The sequence below is a fragment of the Amblyomma mixtum genome, chromosome 10 (assembly GCF_055824585.1).
Source record: "Amblyomma mixtum isolate Tamu chromosome 10, ASM5582458v1, whole genome shotgun sequence".
NCBI lineage: Eukaryota > Metazoa > Arthropoda > Arachnida > Ixodida > Ixodidae > Amblyomma > Amblyomma mixtum.
Genome location: NC_143021.1, coordinates 53216218 through 53238865, shown reverse-complemented (window position 1 = coordinate 53238865; position 22648 = coordinate 53216218). Strand labels below are relative to the sequence as shown.

Here is a 22648-nt window from a genome sequence, read left to right as displayed (position 1 = left end):
GGCCAATATTCCGTCATTTCTGTCCGACAGCACCGACTGAACTCCACACTGACGCCAGCTGCATCGGCGTGGGTGCTGTGCTTATCCAATGCTATGAGGGCAATCAACACGTTGTCGCTTATGCAAGTCGCACCCTCAGCAAGTCAGAACGCAATTACACTGTAACAGAGCAAGAGTGTCTCGCCGTTGTTTTCGGCGTACAACGGTTTCGTTCGTACCTTTATGGACGTGCTTTTACAGTCGTCACAGACCACCATTCTCTGCGCTGGCTGGTCAATCTACGCGACCCTTGCGGTCGGTTGGCCCGCTGGGCGTTACGCCTCCAAGAGTTTAACTTCAAAGTGTCTTACAAAAGTGGCCGCCAACACGCCAACGCAGATTGCCTCTCGCGGCTGCCGCTCACGGTTACTACTTCCGATGATGAAAACTTCGACGACTATCTCGCTGCCGTTTCCCAAGAGTTTCCAGATCTGGGCACTTTCCAGACGGAACAAAGCAAGGATCAGCACTTGGCGCCGCTTTTTGCCGAAGCCCGTGACCCGGCATCCGCAAGTCCTTTCTGCATTCGCGACGGTTTACTCTATAGAACGAATTACTCGCCTGGAGGTGCGCGCTCTCTCCTCGTCGTTCCGGCTACTCTGTACTCTGTTCTGCAGGCAATGCACGATGAAGTCATGGCTGGGCACTTGGGGTTTGCGAAGACCCTTAACCGCATCAAAGAACGTTTTTACTGGCGAAAAATGCGTCACATGGTTCAGCGCTATGTGGCCACCTGCGTGCAGTGTCAGCGGTTCAAGCCTCCCACAACTTCTGCGCCTGGACGCCTGCATCCTGTGCCACCTCCAAGCACACCATATGAACAAGTTGGTCTCGATCTGCTCGGTCCGTTTCCCCGCTCGTCCAACGGTAACCGCTGGGTTATAGTGTGCGTTGATCACCTCACCCGTTACTGTGAGACCGCCGCCCTACCTTGCGCCACCGCTGCTGAGGTCTCGCTCTTTCTTCTTCGTGCTGTCATCCTCCGGCATGGACCTCCTCGAGTTGTTATCAGTGACCGCGGTCGCCAGTTTACGGCAGACATTGTGGAAGAGCTTCTGCGTCTTAGTTCATGCTATTTTCGCCACTCGACGCCGTACCACCCCCAGACGAATGGACTGGTTGAACGTACCAATCGGACGCTTACGACCATGCTGGCCATGTATGTCTATTCCCGCCATAAAAACTGGGACGACGTGCTTCCCTTCATTACATACGCCTACAACACGTCGAGGCATGAAATAACTGGTTACAGCCCATTCTTCCTTCTTTATACACGTCCGCCTCGAAGCTCCCTCGACAGCATCTTACCTTTCTGTCTCGACACCGAGCCTTCTATTGCCAACGCACTATGTCGCGCTGAAGAAGCCCGTCGGATTGCCCGGATACGCACTTTGGCATCGCAGGATCGCTCAAAGCAGCGTTACGACCACCGGCGCGTGGATGTCTCCTACCTGCCCGGTGACGTTGTATGGTTGTGGACGCCTCTACGCAAGCGTGGTCTATCAGAAAAGCGGCTATCCCACTACACAGGCCCGTTCATTGTTGTTGCTCGCCTCAATGACCTCAACTATGTCATCCAGTGTCCTGCCGCTGGCGCCCCAAGCTCAGCTCGACCTGTCTTGTAAATAGTATTCGTAAATAGAACCTGTATATATATATATATATATATATATATATATATATATATATATATTGCAAAAATATTTGCATTGATTTTTGCACGTGTACCATGTGTTCATTCTTAACTGTCCTGCTAGCCTGAAAAACAGAATAAGCCGTTTTCTTAAAAGCGTGGTCAAAACTGTTATTTCTTCATCATCAAAAAGTATACAAAGTGCATTCCTTTCCTCCAGTTTGCCTTCCTTTGGCACCTCGCTAGAAGGAATTCTTGTACTGCGATATTTCCGCCAATGTGATTTTAAAGAGCAAAATTAGTAATCACTCGCACTCGCATACATGATACCTAGGATGCGAGGTCATTTTCGCAAATCCATAGCTTCTTTATGTATTTAATGGCTTCCAAGATGATGTTTTCGACTTAAACACTCGCAGTCAGTTACATCCATGATGCCGTTCCTTAGCTTCAACTATTGTTAGTCATTGTAGCAATTGTTCAACAGAAAAGTGTGACAGTAAAAAAGCTTGTCGCTGCTGCGAGACAGCACCCTATAGGCCCAATTATGGCTTTGGCGTGCTCGCATCTGGTATTGTATCCCGGAATTGTGTATAGTACTTTTATTAATATAATCGGGCTGATTGGCACCACCAAAACCAATAATGTGTTTTTTGAGTTCGTGCTCAATCATGCTGCATTCAGACAGCAGCAAGTTTGCATTTTTCTCCGCAGACTAAAGGAGGATGGGGAGGAGGAGGAGGAGGAGGCGAGCCAACTGAATTCCGGGGCACCTTCAACAAGGGGATGCGCAAGGTTCAGCAAGAGGTCTTGGCGCGGATCAACGAATTAAGGGCAGAGCACGGCGTTGCTCCTCTGGATGAGGACGAACAGGTGAGACGTTTTTGCCCAGGCGGTGGATTTTTCTTTGAAAATCACAGGCACCGCTGAGAAAGATAGGGGTCTGTGCGAATGGGCGCATGGTCAAGCCCCCTGTTATGCGACCGTGACGTTAGAGGCACTCGAGCACTCGAGCTCCAAATGCGAGCCGATTCGAGTGACCAAAATGGGCTCGTGGAGGATCGCCCCACTCGACCGAATTCATCGGATTCTATCTGTCATACTGGAAGCCGCCGCGCTATGTCAGCGCGGCCACATAGATGGGGGCTGCCAACTTGTAAACACCGAAAATCAACGCTGTACCATCGGGCTGCACGGGCACCGGTGCGGCCTCCGCAGGGAGGTGAGCCGCAGAGCGTCTCGCATCAAGAGGCTTCGAGGCGAACAAAAGAGACGTTTATTCGCCCCCGCCCCAAATGCTCCGAGCGTACCAAAATAAGGCGGTCTCTGAAGGCTGAAGGTAGTGCGATGGCCACGCAGTTGGGTCGACTGTTTCAGACACAGGGCCAACTCGTGCTCTCGTACGTGCCACGCATTTCCTTCTATACACAGCAGCAGTCACAGCAGCATTTCCTTCTATACACAGCGCGCTGAAAACAGAAAAAATCTACATAAATGAGAACCTGACCAGAGCTCAAAAAATGCTGCTTGCTGATTGCAAGAAGCTTGCGAAAGATCGAGGGTTCAAATTCGTCTGGGTGAGCAATGGCAAAATTCTTGTCCAAAAAAGTGAAGGTGCATCGATAATTGGTATCAACTCTGCTAAGGATCTTGAGAAACTAGCGTAATGGCGTCCTTTGACTCATTTAGCGAGTGGAACGTTCATGTTGAAACTGCACAGAGAGATGCAGATTTGAACCATGAACTCGGTTTGCTGCACGTCAACATCAGAAGTTTAAACAAATACTGGGATGAAATAGGATTCATTTTAAAGACTGCTGCGGTTCCATTTGATGTTATTATTCTCACAGAGGTGAATATAGATGTGTCGAGAAAATGTGCATTTACATTTGCAGGGTACACTCAGTACGCATTGTGCCGTGAAAACCGTAAAGGAGGCGGTGTTATGCTGTTCATAAAAAATGAGTGGATGACGAATAGAATTGACGTCAGCTTTATTCACGCAGAGGCGGTCACTCACTCTATTTCCAAAGGAAATACAGATTACACTTTATGTGCAATATACAGGCCACCAAATCTGAACGCCAGTGCATTTCTAGATGAGCTGCATACCTTTTTTCATAAATATATGAATGAGAAGAACTTCATCATTGCAGGGGATCTAAACATAGACATTATGAAAGAGACAAAAGTATCACAGCAGATTACCTCAATTTGCTGGCAGAATTTGGTCTTGTGAATGTAATTAATGAATGCACGGAAGAGGAATACTTAGGTGCTAATATTACCCAGTCATGCATTGACCACATAATTATTCGTTTGCAAAACCAGCAGTATGTTTCGGGAGTTATCAAGCAAAAACTAGCTGATCATTACTTTGTGACGGTTGCAATTTTGTCTGAGGATCATACAACTGATGGAGGTATTATTACAGGTTCTGTTCTAGATAACAGAAAAGTAGACCAATTAATTCGCAATGTCAACTGGAGTTCCTTTTTAGACTTAGATCATATCAGCTTATATAGCAAAACTATTGAAATCTTTCACAACGTCTATGCACAGTCAACTAAATCTGTTAACATCAAAATAAGAAGACCAGATCAGAAGTGGATAACTCATGAGATAGCACAGTTGTGCTGTGCAAAAGATAAAGCGTGGCAAAAATGTAGGAAGCAACCTGAAGATAAAGCTCGAAGAGATGAATATCGCGCTCTGCGGAATCAGGTAACGGCGAAAATGCGTCTGGCGAAAAGATCCTTTTACGCACGACAGTTTTCACTGAACAAACATGACGGAAAGAAAACGTGGCAAATTGCCAGTGAACTGATGGGTAGACAGAGAAAGGCTTCCGTTGATGAAGCAGTAAAAAAGAATTTTCCAAAAGACAACGTGAAAGTGCTGTGTGAGAAATTTAATGACGTGTTTATGCACACAACCGAAAAGTTGCGGAATATAGCTGTCAGTAGGCCTGTACCACATCGACCGATGCGGACATGTGTGCATACTGCATATCTGCCACTGATATCAGGGGACGAGCTATGGAGCATTATGTGCAGAATGAAGCAGTTCAAGCCACCTGGGTATGATGGCATTCGTCTGAGAGATCTTTGCAGAAACTTTGACGCTTTGAAAGAAGTGCTTATGAACATATTGAATGGTATATTCGAAACTGGTGATATCCCCAAAGAACTTAAGATATCTGTTGTCAGGCCAATCTACAAACACGGGAAGAAAGGTGATTTTACAAATTATAGGCCGATCGCAATACTGTCATCAATAGCACATATTATGGAAAAGCATGTTGCATATGTTATGGAATCATTCTGTGAAAAATACTCTTTGAACAATGATGCGCAGTTTGGCTTCACAAGGAATAGAAGTACGACTACACTTCTTGAAGAATTTTCTGACTATGTTTACAATGCACTACAAAATAATCACATCGTGTTAGCCTTATTTCTGGACTTAACTAAGGCATTTGACACGATAGACCATACACTACTACTCGAAAAATTAAGCTCACTTGGGTACCGCGGTCACTTTAACAAGTTTTTTGTCAATTATTTTACAGGTAGATTGCAGTGTGTGATGCTTGATAATACGCATGGAGATTTAAAAAATGTTAAATTCGGTGTACCTCAGGGAAGTACACTTGGCCCACTACTTTTTAACATATATGTATCCGATTTGGGTTTGTTACAGCTTAAGTCAAACGTTTTTCAATACGCTGACGACACAGCGCTAGCGCTTGAAGCTACTGATTATCGTACAGGCGTGGAGTCATTTCAAACAGATATAAGTGATGTTGTTGACTGGTTCTCGCAAAATTTCATTTTTTTAAACGTGAACAAAACAAAACTGACATGCTTTAAAAACCCTCATAAAATTGTTGCTTTCAACCAACCACTGTATCTTCATACATCCCATTGTTACCAGTGTAATTGTAAAGCTATGGAAATAGAGCGAACAGTTCTGTATCTGGGCATCCACTTTGACCAACACCTTACATGGAGCGACCACATCGTCTACCTCTCTCGAAAGATAAGGGCCATTGCGGCTATGATGTATCACCTTCGTGGTAAAGCTCCGCTCCATCTTAGGCGACTGATCTATACAGCATTAGTAAAACCTGTTTTAAAGTACGGCATTACTCTATACGGTAACTGCTCCTAATACAAGAAAGAAGCATTAAATGTTATCCTAAAAAGAATCGTCAACACTATATCGTACGGCACAAAACTACACTCGGTTGACATGAAAGAGAGATACGATGAGTTAGGCATCCTTCAAATTCGTGAACTATTTCACTTTGTTGTGTTAACACGGTATTATTATTCAAATGAATATAAGACTCCCGTAAAAAAAGATGTCACCTTGAGAAAAACAGAACGTTTTGTTAAGCCACGGGTTTACACAAACTATGGTAAAAAGATGCGCAGTTATTATGTACCGGCTGTATTTAATGAAATTCCCGATGATCTATGTATTGCAAGTAACAAACGTAGGATGATGACTGACATGAGAAATTGGTGTGCAAATGTATTGCAATTTTGTGTTCAAAATTTTTTTTGTTTGTGTTTTGTTTGGTTTATTGTTTTTTTTTCTATGTTAGTATGAGTGTTTAGACAAGTAAAGTATACATATGAAGGTATTTCTCCACCTGCTGCCTGATCAGCCAACAAGCAAAACGTGCTTAGGCAGATCAGAATTTATGAATGTGTACGTATACAGACAAATAAAATTTTGATTTGATTGATTGAGTCCATATCAAGGCGACAGCCTTTAATCCCTCATACTGTCCTTAGCAGCCGTGTCGGCAGATTTGCCCGTGTTTCGGCGCCACTACTTATAAAGAAACTGCGCCGAGCCTGGGAATCGAGCCTGGGAATCGAACCAGGGCCTTCGGTGTTTGAAGCGGAAACGCTACCACTCCGCCTCAAAGGCTCGGAGTTTGAGCACGAATAAAAGCGCGTCTAGTGAATGCATGGGTTTCATAAATAAAATGAAATTAATAAATTAAAAATATAAAAAAGCAGTGATAACCAGTAAATGAGAAATAAAAATAAAATAAAAATATAAAGAAAAACCAATAAACAATTAAAATAAAAAAGAAATAAGAAACATAAAAATAACAAACAATAAAAATAACAAAAGAAACAAAAAAATAAATTATGAAAAATAAAAAAGAAAAGTGTGCTAGGAAGCACTTCAGAGAGCCAAAGTGCCTTCTGAATTTTTTTGATACAGGGTAGCATTTTTAACGCCCGGTGGGAAGTGATGAGCTCTTGCGCACTACGCAGCTGCAGAGCTCTCGTCACACGCAGCGCACATTGCATACAGCGCTCCGCAACCCAGCCGCTTCTTTTCCTCTGGCTTTGAATGCAAGCGCAGAAAAAGCAGTAGTGCCCAGACGACTTCTTGCACTTCCAGGAAGATGATACGGACATATATAGGGACTCTGAGAGGTTACAAAGCACGCTTGTTGTGCATGGCGCAAAGGCACTTCGTAGAGTTTCGGCAGCCCAGCGGAAGATGGCGCCTGTTGTCTGGGGTTGGAGTACGCACAAACCAATCCCGGTGCGAGAGTACCGTATTGTGGTCTATAGGTTGGCATAAAAAATGTTGATACCCGGATATGACGAAATAATTGTATCGGATATAGCGAATATTGTTAATGTGTAGAGGATTTTGCGGGGTCGCCGCGGAGCACCAGAGCAAGACGACCAGCGTGGCAGGCTTCTAGTTCCGAACAGCCTGTGCCGGACGTGCGCTCCAAGCACGCGCTGTCCATCTTTATTTTTCCTCTATCGCGGGAACGCCGATCTCAGCGCCTGCGCTTTATAGCGTCGCCGGGTGATATAGGGCCCCCCGCCTAGACAGGACGTCGTAATGTGCGCGCCAACGGGGTAAAGATGGAGGCCACACGATGGAGTGTCCGGTAAGTCCATGTCAGGGGCCGGCAAGAGCCGTCGGGTGGAGTGCGCGAGCTCAGGTGGACGAGCCTGGCTGCTGCGCAACGCGCAAATGATGCAGGGTGCCGAGCTGACAAAGGATATTAGGGCAATGGAGGCCATGGTCGGGCCGTAACCGACTGTAGTGCTGCCCGCTGGCACAAGTGTCATTGGTGTTTGACCGTTGCAGCTGATGTCGGCGGGAAGCTGGCACACAGAGTACGCCGTCACAAGCAAGGGAGTGGCCGAAACGCCTCCGTGAACAGATGTGGTCTTTATCGTGTTGTCGTGTCCCTGCTGTAGCGCCAGCTTCAATTCGTCCAAGTAGGTTGCAATGGCTGGCTTACATGGCTCAGGTGCCCCTGATGTAGGGCGCGAGCAGTGCGGGCCGGCCACTAGGGTTGGCACAGGTGTGACCGACGAGACAACGGTGACAGCTGCGGTGATGACGGAGGAAGTTGCTCGGTTCAATGCCAGGTGCTTGGGTAAAGCGGGAGTGGCAGTCCGGAGCGACTGGCCAGTGCTGATTTGCGGGTGAGCATGGTCGGCTGTGGGTGGCGGGAATGGGCATGAGGTGGTGGCCCAGCTAGCGGTGTCAGGCTGCTTTGAAGATGCAAACACCGGCGGAGAGCAAGAAGGACCCACATCAGTGGACTGGTCGGGCTTTAGAGCAAGCGCTGACACCGGGTCAGGAACTGTTTCAGGCAAAGTGGAGTTGGAGGCAACCGCCATGCTTGTTATTGCTGTCACCGGGTTGGCCTTCTCACCCTGCTCCTGATGACGAGTAGTGCTCTGCGGACCTTATTGAGGGGCTGGGAGTGTGAGAAGCAGGCTTGGTCGTTGTCGAGGGCTCTTGAGCATCAGCGGGCGGCGGCTTCAACCTCACAGCAGAGGCCTGCAGAGCCGTTGGCGGTAGTAGGTTGCAGTTAGATGGAGATAGATGGAGGTAGATGGAGATAGACGAGGTAGATGGAGATGCCGGAAGCCTCGGCACGGCTGCTGCCGCAGAGTCGTCCTTGGCTGCAGGAGGCTCTGGCGACAACACCACTGAAGCGCCAGGAGGCAGAGCCAGAGACGTGGGTAGGATAGTAGTGGGAGCAGGACACGAGGCGAAGCTCGTGCGGATCCCACCTGGTGTGGCGTCGAGAGAGACAGCCAGGGCTGGAAACGCTGTGCAGGAGTGGCGGCGAGGCGGCGAGGGGCTGCTGGGGCGGGCCGGGTTCTGATGAAGGCTGCGTGGACGCGAGCGAGGCCGGTGCAGGGCCAGAGGCTGGCGGCGGCGAAAACGGGTCCGCTGCGTCGTAGAGCGGCGGCGGAACATAGCAGGCGCCGAAGTCAGCCAAGACGGCCGCACGCAGCTCATCGTATGGCCGGGAGCCGAAGGCATAGTACGTGAGCCGAAGCAGAAAGTCGGGCGGGAGGATGTCGCAAAGGACTGCGAGTTTGAACGGCAGGATGGTAATGCCGTTCAGGTACATCGCAGCCTCCATTTGGGCGAACCACCCGCCGACGCCTGCAGGCCGGAACGCTGGGAGCGGCGGGTCGAAACTTGGGTGCTGCCAGCACGCCATGCTAGGACGCTGCTGGGATAGAAGGCACGGTTCGCCGGGTCACCACTGTTGAAGATTTTGCGAGGTCGCAGCGGAGCACCAGAGCAAGGCGAACACCGTGGCAGGCTTCTAGTTCCGAACAGCCCGCGCCGGGCGTGCGCTCCGAGCACGCGCTGTCCATCTTTATTTTCCTCTATCGCGGGAAAGCCGATCTCAGCGCCTGCGCTTTAAGCGTCGCCGGGCGCTATAAATGAATTATTAACTCTAGAATGGTGTAGTATGTCGTAACTCGAAATTGGTTATAACGAACACACTGGATACAAGGAGGGTGTAGTCTGTAATAACTCGAAATCGGTTATAACGAACACACCGGGTATAACGAAGGTGTAGTATGTCGCAACTCGAAATCGCTTATAACGAGCATAACACAAAAATACATGCAATGAAGATGCAGAAGCGTTCCGGAGAGCTCAACAAGATGGCACAAAGAATTTCGCCTTGCACGTAAATCGGCTTAAGTGCTGCCGCTGAATTTTTTTATTTGGAAGGATTATGAAACCTGTGGCGCGTTTACGCCATTCAGGATTTTGTAAATTTCTAGTTTTATATTGCTGCCAGTTCAACTAGTAACGCTGAAATAGAAATTTTACATTGTTACGTGCCCACTACGTCGATACCTGTGTTATAGGAATTCACCCGGGTGCACAACTCAGGCCAACCTCGCCCTCTGAAGCTCCGTTGTAGCTTGCGCTCCGTCTGCACAGTTGCTAAAAGTAGAGCTAGGGCTGCTTTCGCTATAACCGCCACCTGGAAAAATTGGGAAGGCGAGACTGCACCAGTTCGCTGTGACAATTTTCATTTGAGCCAATATACTGTAGCGCAGCAAAAGACGAGGACACAAGAGACGAGAGACGAACAACACGAGCGCTCTCGTCTCTTGTGTCCTCGTCTTTTGCTGCGCTACAGTATATTGGAACTATGTACCAACAAGCCCAAAAAGCCACGCTACTGAACTATATTTCATTTGAGGCCGATTTAGGGTACAAGTAGGACAAAGGCGTCTTCCTGGTTTTCTGACTTCCTCAATGCTAGAAAAAAGATATTTCTCGGTGTGATCTGTTCTTGATTTCCTATTTCATTTTCTAGGATTCTAGATGTTCAATCGAGCCAACAGCTCAACAGATGTTCAATCGAGCCAACAAAGTCCTGTCGCGGCAGCTATGTACTCAGGCTGAGCTATCACAGGCATTCCCATGTGGCTACATTGATACTGACGATCGGTGCAATAAATTTGGCAGAGACACTTGCACATGTATCCTATACGCAACGAGAAATCATGTCAAACCGCCAGGAAAGCTGTACGACAAACAGTTGCGTCCCAATTAGCCCGAATGTTCTTGTGAAAACTGGCACCACTTTGAGGTCGGCCGCTGAAGAGTACACGCACACGAACGACAAGAATTTGATTGTCTGAAATGGTGGTACTCGGCTGCGTCCGTACGTACCTGAACACATGAATACACCAGTGACTGCATGACGTCCCGCAGCGCACAGTGCAATGTAAAAACAGCCGTTTGTACATTTTAGCGCTCCTTTGTGGCGACGGTAGGCAACGTCTCTTTTCTTGACATGGAACAGCTTTCCGCATTCTCTGAGCCCATGTTGAGGCAATATTTATTTATTTATTTGGAGAGACTGTTAAACCATTACAGATTTTTACGGCAATGAGTTACGAGGGTTTGCTTATTCAATCATTCACAAATATGTAAACAAGGGTAACCAAAGACTATTACAACAAAAAGGAGGCAAGCACAAAAGTAAAAAAAAAGTACCGTCGTTCACAGGCTCACATTATCATAGATTTACATTCTACATAAAAAGAGTAAAAGATAAGCGCATTAATGACGGCATCACTTCCTGGTTGATGCAAGTACACATTTGCCACCGAGTTGAACAAATTTGTCAAGATTCGACTGTGAGACAACCTTCTGGTCTAAACAGTTCCAATCACGCACACCCCGCGGGAAAACTGGAAAACTGCCGCGCAATAATATTCTTGGAGTGCGAATTGATGCTTCTGACGGGTTCTCTGGAAGTGTTAAAAGAAATTTAGGTGTCAGAATTAACTGTAATCTTGCTATGCAGGGTAAGATACAATGAATAGATTAGGGGCAATCTAAAACGAAATAAAAATAATAAGCAGAAATTTCAGACGTTGTAGCATCTCAAGACTGTTTAATGTATGAAGCCCGATCTCGGTCACCATCTGCGTAAGAGAGTCGGTGCGCCGACATCTGTTGCAGATAAAACGTGCGGCCTTTCGCTGGACAGCTTCAAGCGCAGATATCTGAGACACTGTGTTCGCATATTCCAAGATCGGGCGTATAAACGTTACATAAGCCAAAAGCTTCCTTCGTAGAGTAGCGCAGGGCCTATTTTAGGTGCACAAACTTCCGCATCGCTTTGTTTGCCACATGGTCTACATGAGCTGATCATCCCAGATCTGATGATACCACGACGCCCATGTACTTTACGCAGTGACAGTGTTACTGCAGCAACAGTATGGTCGCAAAACTTGTGTTTGGGGCTAGTTGGTAAGCTATGAGCAACCAGCGCAAAAAAGGACAACGGACAAAAAAAAAAGGGCGACACGAACTGAGGGGCTGAACTTTCAACTTTATTTCGGAAAAACTATTGCAACGCATTTATACAGAATTTCTTTCAGCGACAATGGCGCACAAGCGGGGCAAGACCATTTTTTTGATAGTACAATGACTCGAGATCTAAAAGGTGTGGCAACAAGCAGCAAAAACCTACCCAGCTCTTTACTATAACATATAAAGGAAAGAGCCGGGTAGGCTTTTGGTGCTTGTTGCCACGATTTTGAGTCATTGGCCTATAAATAAAATCGTCTCCCTCTGTTTGTACCTCATTGCCGCTGACAAAAAACTGTATAAATACGTTGCAATAGTTTTTCCACAATAAAGTTGAAAGTTCAGCGCCTCTGTTGTTGTTGTTGTCCTCTAGTTAATGGCGCGTACCCACTGCGGGGGATTGGCCAAGACACAGGCGGCAACTGATAGGTGCACAAAATGTTAAACAAGAAAATAATGGTTGGGAAAAATAAAATAATTATGATAATAATAGCAATTAGGAAATAAATTAAAAGATCTCAGATGTGAAATTGAAATAGGAAAGCTGTGAGATCGGTGACTGAAATAGAGAACGGGGCTAAATATTCCACGTTTCAGAAAGCTTCGTTCTCTGTCCGTGTTGTCCTTTTTCTTTCTTATCCGTCGTCGTCTTTTGCCATGGTTCCTCTGAAAGTATGGCCGCAACAGTATGAAATGCAGATCTTGAATTTGTTTTTTATTATTTTGACATTGAGATTGTTTTGTTAAGGTTGATGGCCATTTGCCAGTTTGTGTGGCATTGGGCTATCAAACCAAAATCCTTGTTAAGAGCAGTTTGGTCTTTTAGGCTATGTACTTCATTACACAGGATGCAGTCATCTGCGAATAATCTAAGCTTGGATTGCACCCGACCAGTTATGTCGTTTGTAAACGAAAGGAACAAGATAGCAGCTCTCGACTGTGGCGAGCAGGCTTTTATTTCAGTGCTGGTTTCCAAGCAGCAGCATGTTGTTGATATTAGATGTCATGCGCAAGTGCTACCGAAATTACGGTAAGATACCGAATTACGGTGAGCTTAGATTACGGTGAGATACCGAAATGAATGCTCCCGAGGTCAGGCTTGCAGTTGTTATCTGGTTGCGCTATTTTATCCACGTGTGCCGGGAAGCGGCCGCACTCGATGATGTGTGATCCGTCTCTATAAAATTGCGTACCTCAAACCCAAATGAACGGGCACTGCCGCCGCTCTTTTTCGCCGGGAGCAGCCGAATCGGCCAAGTGGCTTTATCTTTCGGCTGCTCAGCGGTAAACAGCGGGAGCGAATCTTTGTCGCGGCAGCCCCATGCTGATGGAGGCGGAACGCAAAAGACGTCGAAGTGAACAGCATCGTCAGTGCATGGTAATAAGCCCCAGGTGCTCTGTGCTACTGCGCAGCCATCCGTTAAGTCAAAATTACTCATGTCAGTAACTAATATCTCCATATTAATTTCTAAACTGTTTAATTACCACGCCATTAGTAATATCTGAACGGGACTTCCTATTTTGAAAAACACGGTTTTCAGGGTTCCTCCAGCACGCGAAATTTAGCGCTCACACCGGGGTGAAATGAAACCCCGGAAGCAGAGGTGAGCACCCAGCCCCGCCAGCAAACGCACGTCATCCGGCAGCGCGCCTGTCACGTGCTCTCTTCCCCGTTCATCTCTCCTAACTGGGTGGCGCGAAAAAAGAGCGAGCTCTGCGGGAGCGTCCGGTCGCCGCATGCTCGGCTGTGAGCTCGCCTGAACTCCACGGTTTCCATTTGGCGCGGGCCTAGCCGCGATTTGCATGCGCTGGAGCGCCCATAAGAATCTCGTTTTCGATAACCTGGAGGTCAGTGCGAATATTACTTACAGCGAGCTACAGCCCTCTCCAAAAATTAGACGCGTAAAAAATGGTTAGATAATCAACATTTCGCTGTCACTCGCCTAAGTCACTAGATAATGCGTCTGGGCTGTTTCCTCATGTCTAAGACGAGTGACAGTAATATATCGAAAAAGTCTGTTCTAAAAAATATATTTTAACAATTTCCTAACACTTTTAGCAGAAACATCATGTACATGATAAAAATCTTTCTAACAAATTTTAGACTTACGAAGGACATTGAATTGGCTGATTATTTGGGGTTGTTGAATTGGTTTGCAGGCACAGACGATAACTCAAGCGGAGAGATGAGTTTTCATGACTGAGCTCATTTGCATCCTTTTTCGGTTCGCTCTTGCATTTCTCGCAGATGAATCGATATGCGCAAGCGTGGGCCAAATATTTAGCCAACACTGGACGATTCCAGCACAGAAGCCAGCGCAAATATGGAGAAAACATCTTCATGTCTTACAGCAGCGACCCTAATGCGAAGTTGGCCGGTCAGGGTAAGTGCATATTTCACCTACCCTTTATTTTTATAATTTTCTCTATCCGGCTGTTAGCGGTACCAATAGAGATATACAAAGCCTGCATGAGAGCAGCGTGTTGAAAGATGCTGTTACGTCAAATAATTCTTTACATCAGGTTCGCCAAATTGACTTATCTGTATTTGATAGGGCAAGAAAAGCAGCTTCTCTTCTCAATGCCTCAGGCAGCTCGGACATCACCACAGCCACACAGCAGTTGCTTGGGCACCTGTTGTCATCATCCGTCATCATCACCATCATCATCATCAGTCTGTCTACGGCCTCTCCCATGTCTCCAAAATTAACCCTGTCCTTCGCCAGTTGCGGCCACCGTATCACCGCACACTTCTTAATCTCCTCCGCCCACCTAACTTTCTGCCGCCCCCTGCTATGCTTGCGTTTTTTTTGGAATCCACTCCTTTACCCTTAAGGACCAGCGGTTATCTTGCCTTCTCGTCCAAAAATTCTACAAAACTGTGCCCAGCTGGAGGAGCCCAATCGAAACTAGTGCAATCGTAATAACTGTAATAAGCTCAATCTGGAGAATCAAGTGTTGCGTTAAAAATAAATCAGGAATGTTACATGGGAAGTGGGTGGTGAGTTTCTAACGCGAGTTCTTCAGCCACGAGATGCACTTAAGTGTCGTAACTCGAAATATGCGGAGTTCCCTTCCCTGACAGGGAGCGAAGGCATAGGCGGCAACATCGCTCGCCCGCGTGTGAAGCCGACCGCAAACGTTAAAGAAGCGGTGGCCAAACTGAAAGCAGTCGTCAGTTTATTGCCGACTTATTCGTGCTCAACCACAACCTTAGCCGCCGATTTTTTTTCCGCTGGTACTTCGAAGCGCCGCGAATATGTACTTGAGCTATTTGGTTGATTATGCTGAAGTGAAATAAAAACTCGTATGGCGCAAGAAACGGCGACACAGAAGGCACACAAAACACAGGACTGTGCCTTCTGTGTCCCCGTTTCTTGCGCCATACCAGTTTTTATTTCATCATGAACCAACTCGCCCAAACTAGAGTTTTACATGCTGAAGTGGTTTCTAGATTACGGGCTTTTAACGTCCCAAGGCGACTCAGGCTATGAGGGACGCCGTAGTGAAGGGCTCCGGGTATTTCTACCACCTGGGGTTATTTAATGTGCACTGACATTACACAGTACACGGTTCGCCTTCATTGAAATTTGACCGTCGAAGATGAAATGATTAGGCTAGACAAAAACACCTGCTGTGTGGGTCAAAAGTATATCCTTGCTGGGTGTGATTTGAGTTTAAACGTACGTGCGTCAACTTGAACGTCAAGACGCCAGGGAAGTTAGTTGGGTTTTCTTGGCGGCAACAAATTACTCGGTATCAAGTCTTGCGTGCACGAGAGTCCTTTGCGGTACGCCAGGCCTTCCTAATTGCATTCACAAGGCCGTGATTCGGCGTTCTAATCACCCGCCGCTTTTAGGGCGTTGTGGCGCCTCCACCCACGACGCAGATTGCCAGAAATAAAACTCGAATAGATTTATAGTGCTAAGCCGGCCACAACAATGATCATAGGTATTTATCTCTGCACCCACCATCATTTTACTTTCTGCCTTGTAACAAAATGTGTCAGGAGATAAAATCTCCCAAAAGAACCATTCGCCTCCGGAGTAACGTTTTGTCCGGTGTTTTCAGTTCCTGAAAAAATTACCAGCGTACTTCAATATCTTTCTTGTACTCAAAAAGTTGCCACGTAAGTTTAATACAAGGCCTGAAGCTGGCGCTAGGTGTTCATCCGCGAGTGGGTGGCATCGCCGTGGAGTCGGCACAGAAGAGACCGGCGTAACTCAGTGCTTTAAAAACGCGCTCTTACGCACCTGCGAATCCTTCTGAGGCATTTCTCTTTTTCTTCGACAAAAGTGCTTCCAGAACGATTTGAGGTCATGAGGAGGCTACGTCAGTTACGTGCGTCCACAGTTGCTAGTGAAGAAATTTCTTTAACCTTGATTATGGCGTAATGAATAGTTATCATTTACCGATTCGCATAAGGCCACTGGAGCATTCAAAAGCTGGAAAAAAAATAGCCTACACTCGTGTCTTTTTTCCTCACAGCTTGGGAGCGGTAGCGCTAAGCGTACTATTTTGCGGCCGTGCTTTTACACACTGTAATTCCAAGAGTTTCATTTGATAGCTGTGAAACACTTCAGGGCTATGTTTTCACTTCGTGCACCGTCGATGTCATGCACATGGCTGCTTTTTGGAACGCTGCGTTTACATCTATTTCAACTCATCTGAGCGCCATCTGAGGAACAAAATTCCGAGCTCAAGCACATACAGCGTCCATGTTAAGGATGTCATCCTGATAATGAAATGAGCGATAAGGTTAAGAGGCGTGGAACTACAGCTACTGTGCTACTTGCCGTTCATATCGGCACTGTTGCAGACTGCAGCAAAAAAAAAATTACCGACGATTACGTTACTTCCTAATGCGAAATTTGAGCGCAGGAAATAAGCTGTTTCACCTTTTCGATAGTGAGTCAACCCCAGCTGCGGAGTTGGTTTCAGGGACAACGCCGCCGATGCCGACACAAACAATATGATACCCTCGCTTCCGCAGCGCTAAGAACCAGGTCTAGCCGTGGGAAGGTGGTCACGTATTCGTCGACGTGCCGGGGCCTACGTGAAATAACCGGCGCGTCGGCAACTGAAGAGCACCCTATCCGCCACACAAGAACAGGGGGGGGGGGGGGGGGACCCTTTCCTCCTCTTTCTGCATGGCGGCGACGGTGTTCTATGCAGTCACGTTATCTTGACTCTCTAGCGGCGTCAGCGGCATCCAGCGGTATCAGTCAGTCGCTGCTAGCGCTGGGGGATGAAAGGGGGGCGGAGCTGGTTACGAGGCCGACGACAACGCCGACGACGACGCGAAACCCAGGAACGGACGCCAAAGAGCTGCGCTCTAAAAGCCGTAATGTTCTCCTCGGTCATGAATGGGTGGCGGCTCGCGGCATCGTCTCTTCGAATTGTTGCCGCGTCAATGGCAGCGGTCACAGATTAGACATTAACAGCAAGGCCAAGAGATTTTCGAATATAAAATAGAAGCAGCGGCTAGTCTGTCCTATGCATTGAGCAGTGATGCCCGCCTGCTCTTGCGCTTCGACATCACCTCCTGCAGGTGACGTTCTAAGAAGCCGTGTTTTATTAGCCGAGGATATCAAGTTAGCCACAGGCAAACGCGCTATAGTTCACTATAGATGACGATGCCTAAGCATTTGTATGACTGGATGGGGCAAACTTAGGAGACCGGAATTGTTTCTTCGAGAACAAAATATTTCCCATGGAAGAAGCCAGTTTCGCACATCATTTAGGTCTGCCTGAGCGGACACTTGGTCAGAAGGGTTAGTGATTGACCGATATATACCCCAGTCATCATCAAACAAGCGGATATGAGCCGATACATGCTGGGGTAAGCCGTTGTTGCAAATGAGGAATAACAAAGGACCGAGGACGGAGACCTACGGGACGCCAGAGGGAACCGGAAGCGGGTGGCACGGTTGGTTATTAAAGAAGAGAGACATGGAACCCAGGTGAGGCGCGCCAAATTAGTGTTACTATTTTCTATATCTCGAAGTATGGTTAAAACTTTTCGACACAAGAGGCAGAGACAAACATTTAGGTAATTTCATCTTAGAATCTATTATATTAATGATAAGATATGACTATACATATATCATAATATTTATTTTATTTATTTATTTGTTTAGTAATGAACCCACAGCGCCGTGGCATTACAGTGGGGGGGGGGGGGGGGCAATGTACAAAAAAGAAGCACACATGACACCTCCGCTCGCAGGCAGAGTTACAAGCATAAAGCGTTCGCCATGTACATCTCACTTCAAAAGAACACATCACAATCGCATCACATCATTAAAGAACGAAAGAACGCATCATTTGATGTCACACTCACAACATCGCTCGGTAGTCTGTTCCATTCTCTAATGGTTTTCGGAAAAAAAGACATTTTAAACAATTCAGTTTTTGCCGCGAATTCGCGGACTTTAAAAACATGGTCAACACGGTTGGATCTATAAAAAGGCTCCTGCACATACCTTTCGCCTTCAACCCGAACAGTTGAATAATAAACAGCATGAAATAGCTTCAGACGCAACTTCTTTCGGCACGTGTCAAGCAATTCCCAGTTGAGTGCATCCTTCGTACGCGATGCACTGTAACGTGCCCCGCGAGTGCCAGACACGAAACGAGAGGCAATGTTCTGCACCCTCTCCAACTTATCTTTATCTCTAGCAGTAGGCGGGTCCCAGACAGTGCACGCGTAGTCCAGAACCGACCTCACATAAGTCTTGAATAAAATGTCACGACATGACAGTGGAAAAGTGCTTGCATTTCGGCGAAGAAATCCCAAGTTTCTGCATGCTTTAGCAGAGATATAATCGACGTGACGTGTTAAACTATGTTTCGGTACATTTAGTTACGTCATATTGAGTTAATGCCCATCAGTACACTGTACTGATGGGCGACATCAATCCGAAGGTCGACAATAAGCAGGTCGGAGATCAGGTGGTAGGACACTATGGCACAGGCTCTAGGAGTAGCAGGGGGAATTATAAGCACAGTTCGAAGAGATAAATAATTTACGGATCACGAATAATTTCTTCCTCAAACGAGCTAAAAGGATATGCACATGAAGGAGCCGTAATCGTGAGACAAAACAATGAAAGAGACGATACATGGCAATCGCCCTGGCACCGTGTAGGATGTGGAGGTCCTCGAAAAGGTGTGTCGTAGCGACCGCAGAATGGTAACGTCTGAAATTGGCTTACACTTGAAGTGGGCACAGAAGAAACTAGTGAAGCGGAAGGCCATTGACGGGTTAGGGGTAAGAAGGAAATTAGAGGAGCTCAGAAAGTCCCTGCAGAACAGATATATTTACCTGAGGAAGACGATCTTAATGTTCAAACAATAAAATATAATCACACAGCTGTAATTAAGGAGTGTGCGGTAGATGTAGGCGGTAGGAAGGTTCCACAGAATACCGGCAAGCTATGTGAGGTGTCGAAAGATCTGGTTAACAAACGCCAAAGCTTGAAAGCGCCTAACCATGCAGAGAGAATAAAATAGGTAAGCTATCAAAGTTATTAGATGTGGGCGACTTACGGAAGTTTAATGTGGACAGCTGTAAGTATACAACAGCTGTATCCATCCGGTACTCACCTATGGGGCAGAAACCTGGAGGCTAACAAAGAGGGTTCAGCTTAAGTTAAGAACGCAGCGAGCTATGGAAAAGAAAATGATAGGTGTAACGTTAAGAGATCGGAAGAGGGCGGAGTGGGTGAGGGAACAAACGCGGGTTAATGACATCTTAGTTGAAATCAAGAGGAAGAAATGGGCTTGAGCAGGGCATGTAATGCGAAGGCAAGATAACCGCTGGTCCTTAAGGGTAACGGAGTGGATTCCAAGAGAAAGCAAACGTAGCAGTGGACGGCAGAAAGTTAGGTGGGCGGATGAGATTAAGAAGTTTGCGGGGATACAGTGGCGGCAACTGACAAAGGACAGGGTTAATTGGAGAGACATGGGAGAGGCCTTTGCCCTGCAGTGGGTGTAGTTAGGCTGATTATGATGATGATGAATGTGGACAGAATCCAGTAAGCTCAAATGAACAGAGGTAGCCTAAAAACGGTGTAGACGAACCTAAGTATAGGTAAAAATTCAGGGGGGCACATTGTTGATCTAAAGTGCCGTGAGGCGAAAGCCTTAACCGCGATGTTGCTGCTTGTGTCACTGATGTGTGGTTAAGATGTTAAACTTCGCATCTAAGAGTGGAACGCGACAGCCTCTTGCAACGCTGCCAGGGAGTCCACAGAACGCCACCACTCGTTCGGCTATACGCCTTGCTCGTATGTAAATTGTTTTTTGAGGAAAGTAAATGTAGCTGTCTCGCATATCTCGCTGGACACCTTAACCTCGCCGTAATGGGAAGGGAGGAAGATGGTAGTGAACGAAGACACCGTATTCACCAGACGGGCCTCTGTTCATTCCAAGCCATCGAGTTGGCATGGCAGAGTGGTTAGCGTGCTCGCCTCGCCCTCCGGAGACCGTGGTTCGATTCCCCAACTCGACGAATTTCCTGCTCGGTTTTATTTATCTGGTCTGACTAGAAAGGCTAATTAGGTGAATTAGTTAATTAAGCAATTAAATGAACTCAGTCCCACTTACTTGTAGCATCACTACACGATCCCTTTAATTGGTTGCATGGTTACTAGCCAAAGTACAATTGACCCCGTTTGAAATTCGGGCACTGTGACGTCACGATAATTTCGTTCAATTGAAAAGTGTGACATTTCTGTGGACAACTCCTGCTTACAACGATGAGGCATTAAAGGCTTCCGCCTTAAAAATGAGATGCATGCGTTAAGGGACAAACAGGGCAATATGACTACGAATCTGGATAAGATAGTTGAAGGAGCAGAAGAGTTCTAAACAAATATATATTTTAGCCAATACAATGAGAAACAAAAAGAATAAACTTTATTGATATAAAGCAATTACGCGGATTGTTCACCCATATCAGGAAAACCATTGGCGAATGCGGCCGTGAAGTTCTTTGGGGGGGGGGGGGGGGGCAAAATTATGGTTGGTTGGTTTATGGGGTTTAACGTCCCAAAGCGACTAAGGCTATGAGAGACGCCGTAGCGGAGGGCTCCGGGACAAAATTATGTGTGCAACGTTTAGAGACCAGGAGCTGACAGAGTGGTCAAGCACACATAAGCGGGTTAACGAACTCCTATTCGAAATGAATCGGAAGGAATGGTCTTAGACAGGGCATGTAATGCGAAAACAAGATAACCGCATTTCCTTAAGGGCGATCGAGTGGATTGCAAGAGCAGGTAAGCGGAGCGTTGAGCGGCAGAAAGGTGGTCGGATGAGATTAAGAAGTTTGTGGGGATACGGTTGGCGCAGGTGGTGGGTTAATTGGAGAGGCCTTCACCCTGCAGTGGCCGTAGTCAGGGCGTAGTCAGTATGACGATGATGCGTTAACGAATTAGAGACCAACAATCACGTGTATAGTTATAGAGTGCTGGTTTCACTTTTCAAAACATGCTCGTTTTTTGATGAGCGCAGCTCTGCAGCCCAACGGTCTGTGCTTTCCCGGCACGTTTCGCAACAGCAGCCATAGGGAACGTGCGCTGCCCAGGTGGCACTGCAGTTATTCTACTGTTCGACTAAAAACTGCTGCCGTCAGTCGCTTGGGCCGCTACAAACGCGAGGGCACATTCTGAACGATTAGAAGCCCGCGTTTGGTTGATAGCACTATCTGCCTCGCTTCTGTAGACATAACCCCGATAACTGACACGCACCACGTGTGGCTTCGACAGCGCGCAGAAGCTCACGCCAATAAGCTCAGGATGGTGGCGTGGAATAGCACCAAGAGCGCCCCCAGAACTGCTTGCTCCTCTCGCTATGCTGTGTGTTAAGGCGCTGCAGTCGACACGGCAAACTTGAGCTGCGGTTCCCTATAGACATCACATCACTTCACATCACTTTATTTTCCTTAAAGACCCCTTGCGGGATGTTACATAAGGGGTGGGTTTTTATGGAGTACAGGTGCTCAATGCAGTCATAATGCAGACGAGCACTCCTGCAATGCAGGAGTGAGCAATGCAGGAGACGATGGCAAGGCAGCAAGGCAGGAGACAATGCAGGAGACGAGCAATGCAGACGAGCACTCCGCAGCTCTACCCATACTCTGGCTGTTCCTTTCTCCCTAACCACTCTTCGGACGGTTTCCTTGGCAAGCACCCTCTGATTGCGCATTCTTGATATTTGCCATACCCTCTTCTTTCAATAGCAGCCACCCTGCGAGAACACATTGCAACCAGCCTCTCAGTGGTTCACAAGGCAACGTATTCAATGATTACGCATTCCATATACTATTATACTATAACTCCAATGCGATCGGAAGGAACGGACTCTTAATGGCTGTCACTGTGTAAGGGCGAGCATAACTTTCGAGGACCGGTTTATCAGTTTTTAAGATTCCCGATGATATGAGAAAAATGCACTATTGTTTAACGGAAACAAAAGAAAATATTGTGGCCAAACAATGTACCTTATTTGATGAATATGCATTGGCAGAATCGCTCCTTTGGTTCTGTATGCATTTTCTTCACAACCAATTTGATGAACCCACCCAACACCCGAAGTTGCAATGTCACTCTACACATATTTACCTCCATTGACTAGAATAAATCCTAACAAGCACTGCACATAACTAGTACTAGCTACTATAAAGCTCTAACAAATAACTAGTACCAATTATTACTTTGATACGGTGGCCCCAGCTGGCAAAAGACAAGATTAATTGGAGAGACATGGAGAGGCCCTTGAACTGCAGTGGGTGTAGTCTGGCTGATGATGATGACCGCT

The 22648-nt window shown here is 46.9% G+C and overlaps 1 protein-coding gene across 1 annotated transcript in view; it reads left to right on the top strand.

The window, feature by feature from the left end:
• The window catches only part of LOC149325811 (Golgi-associated plant pathogenesis-related protein 1-like), a 104709-nt gene that overhangs the window by 77602 nt on the left and 4459 nt on the right, over positions 1-22648 (top strand). The window contains exons 2-3 of the mRNA XM_089564392.1: positions 2387-2545; positions 14076-14211. Coding sequence (XP_089420518.1) covers positions 2387-2545; positions 14076-14211 — 295 coding nt within the window. The remainder of the gene's footprint in view (positions 1-2386; positions 2546-14075; positions 14212-22648) is intronic.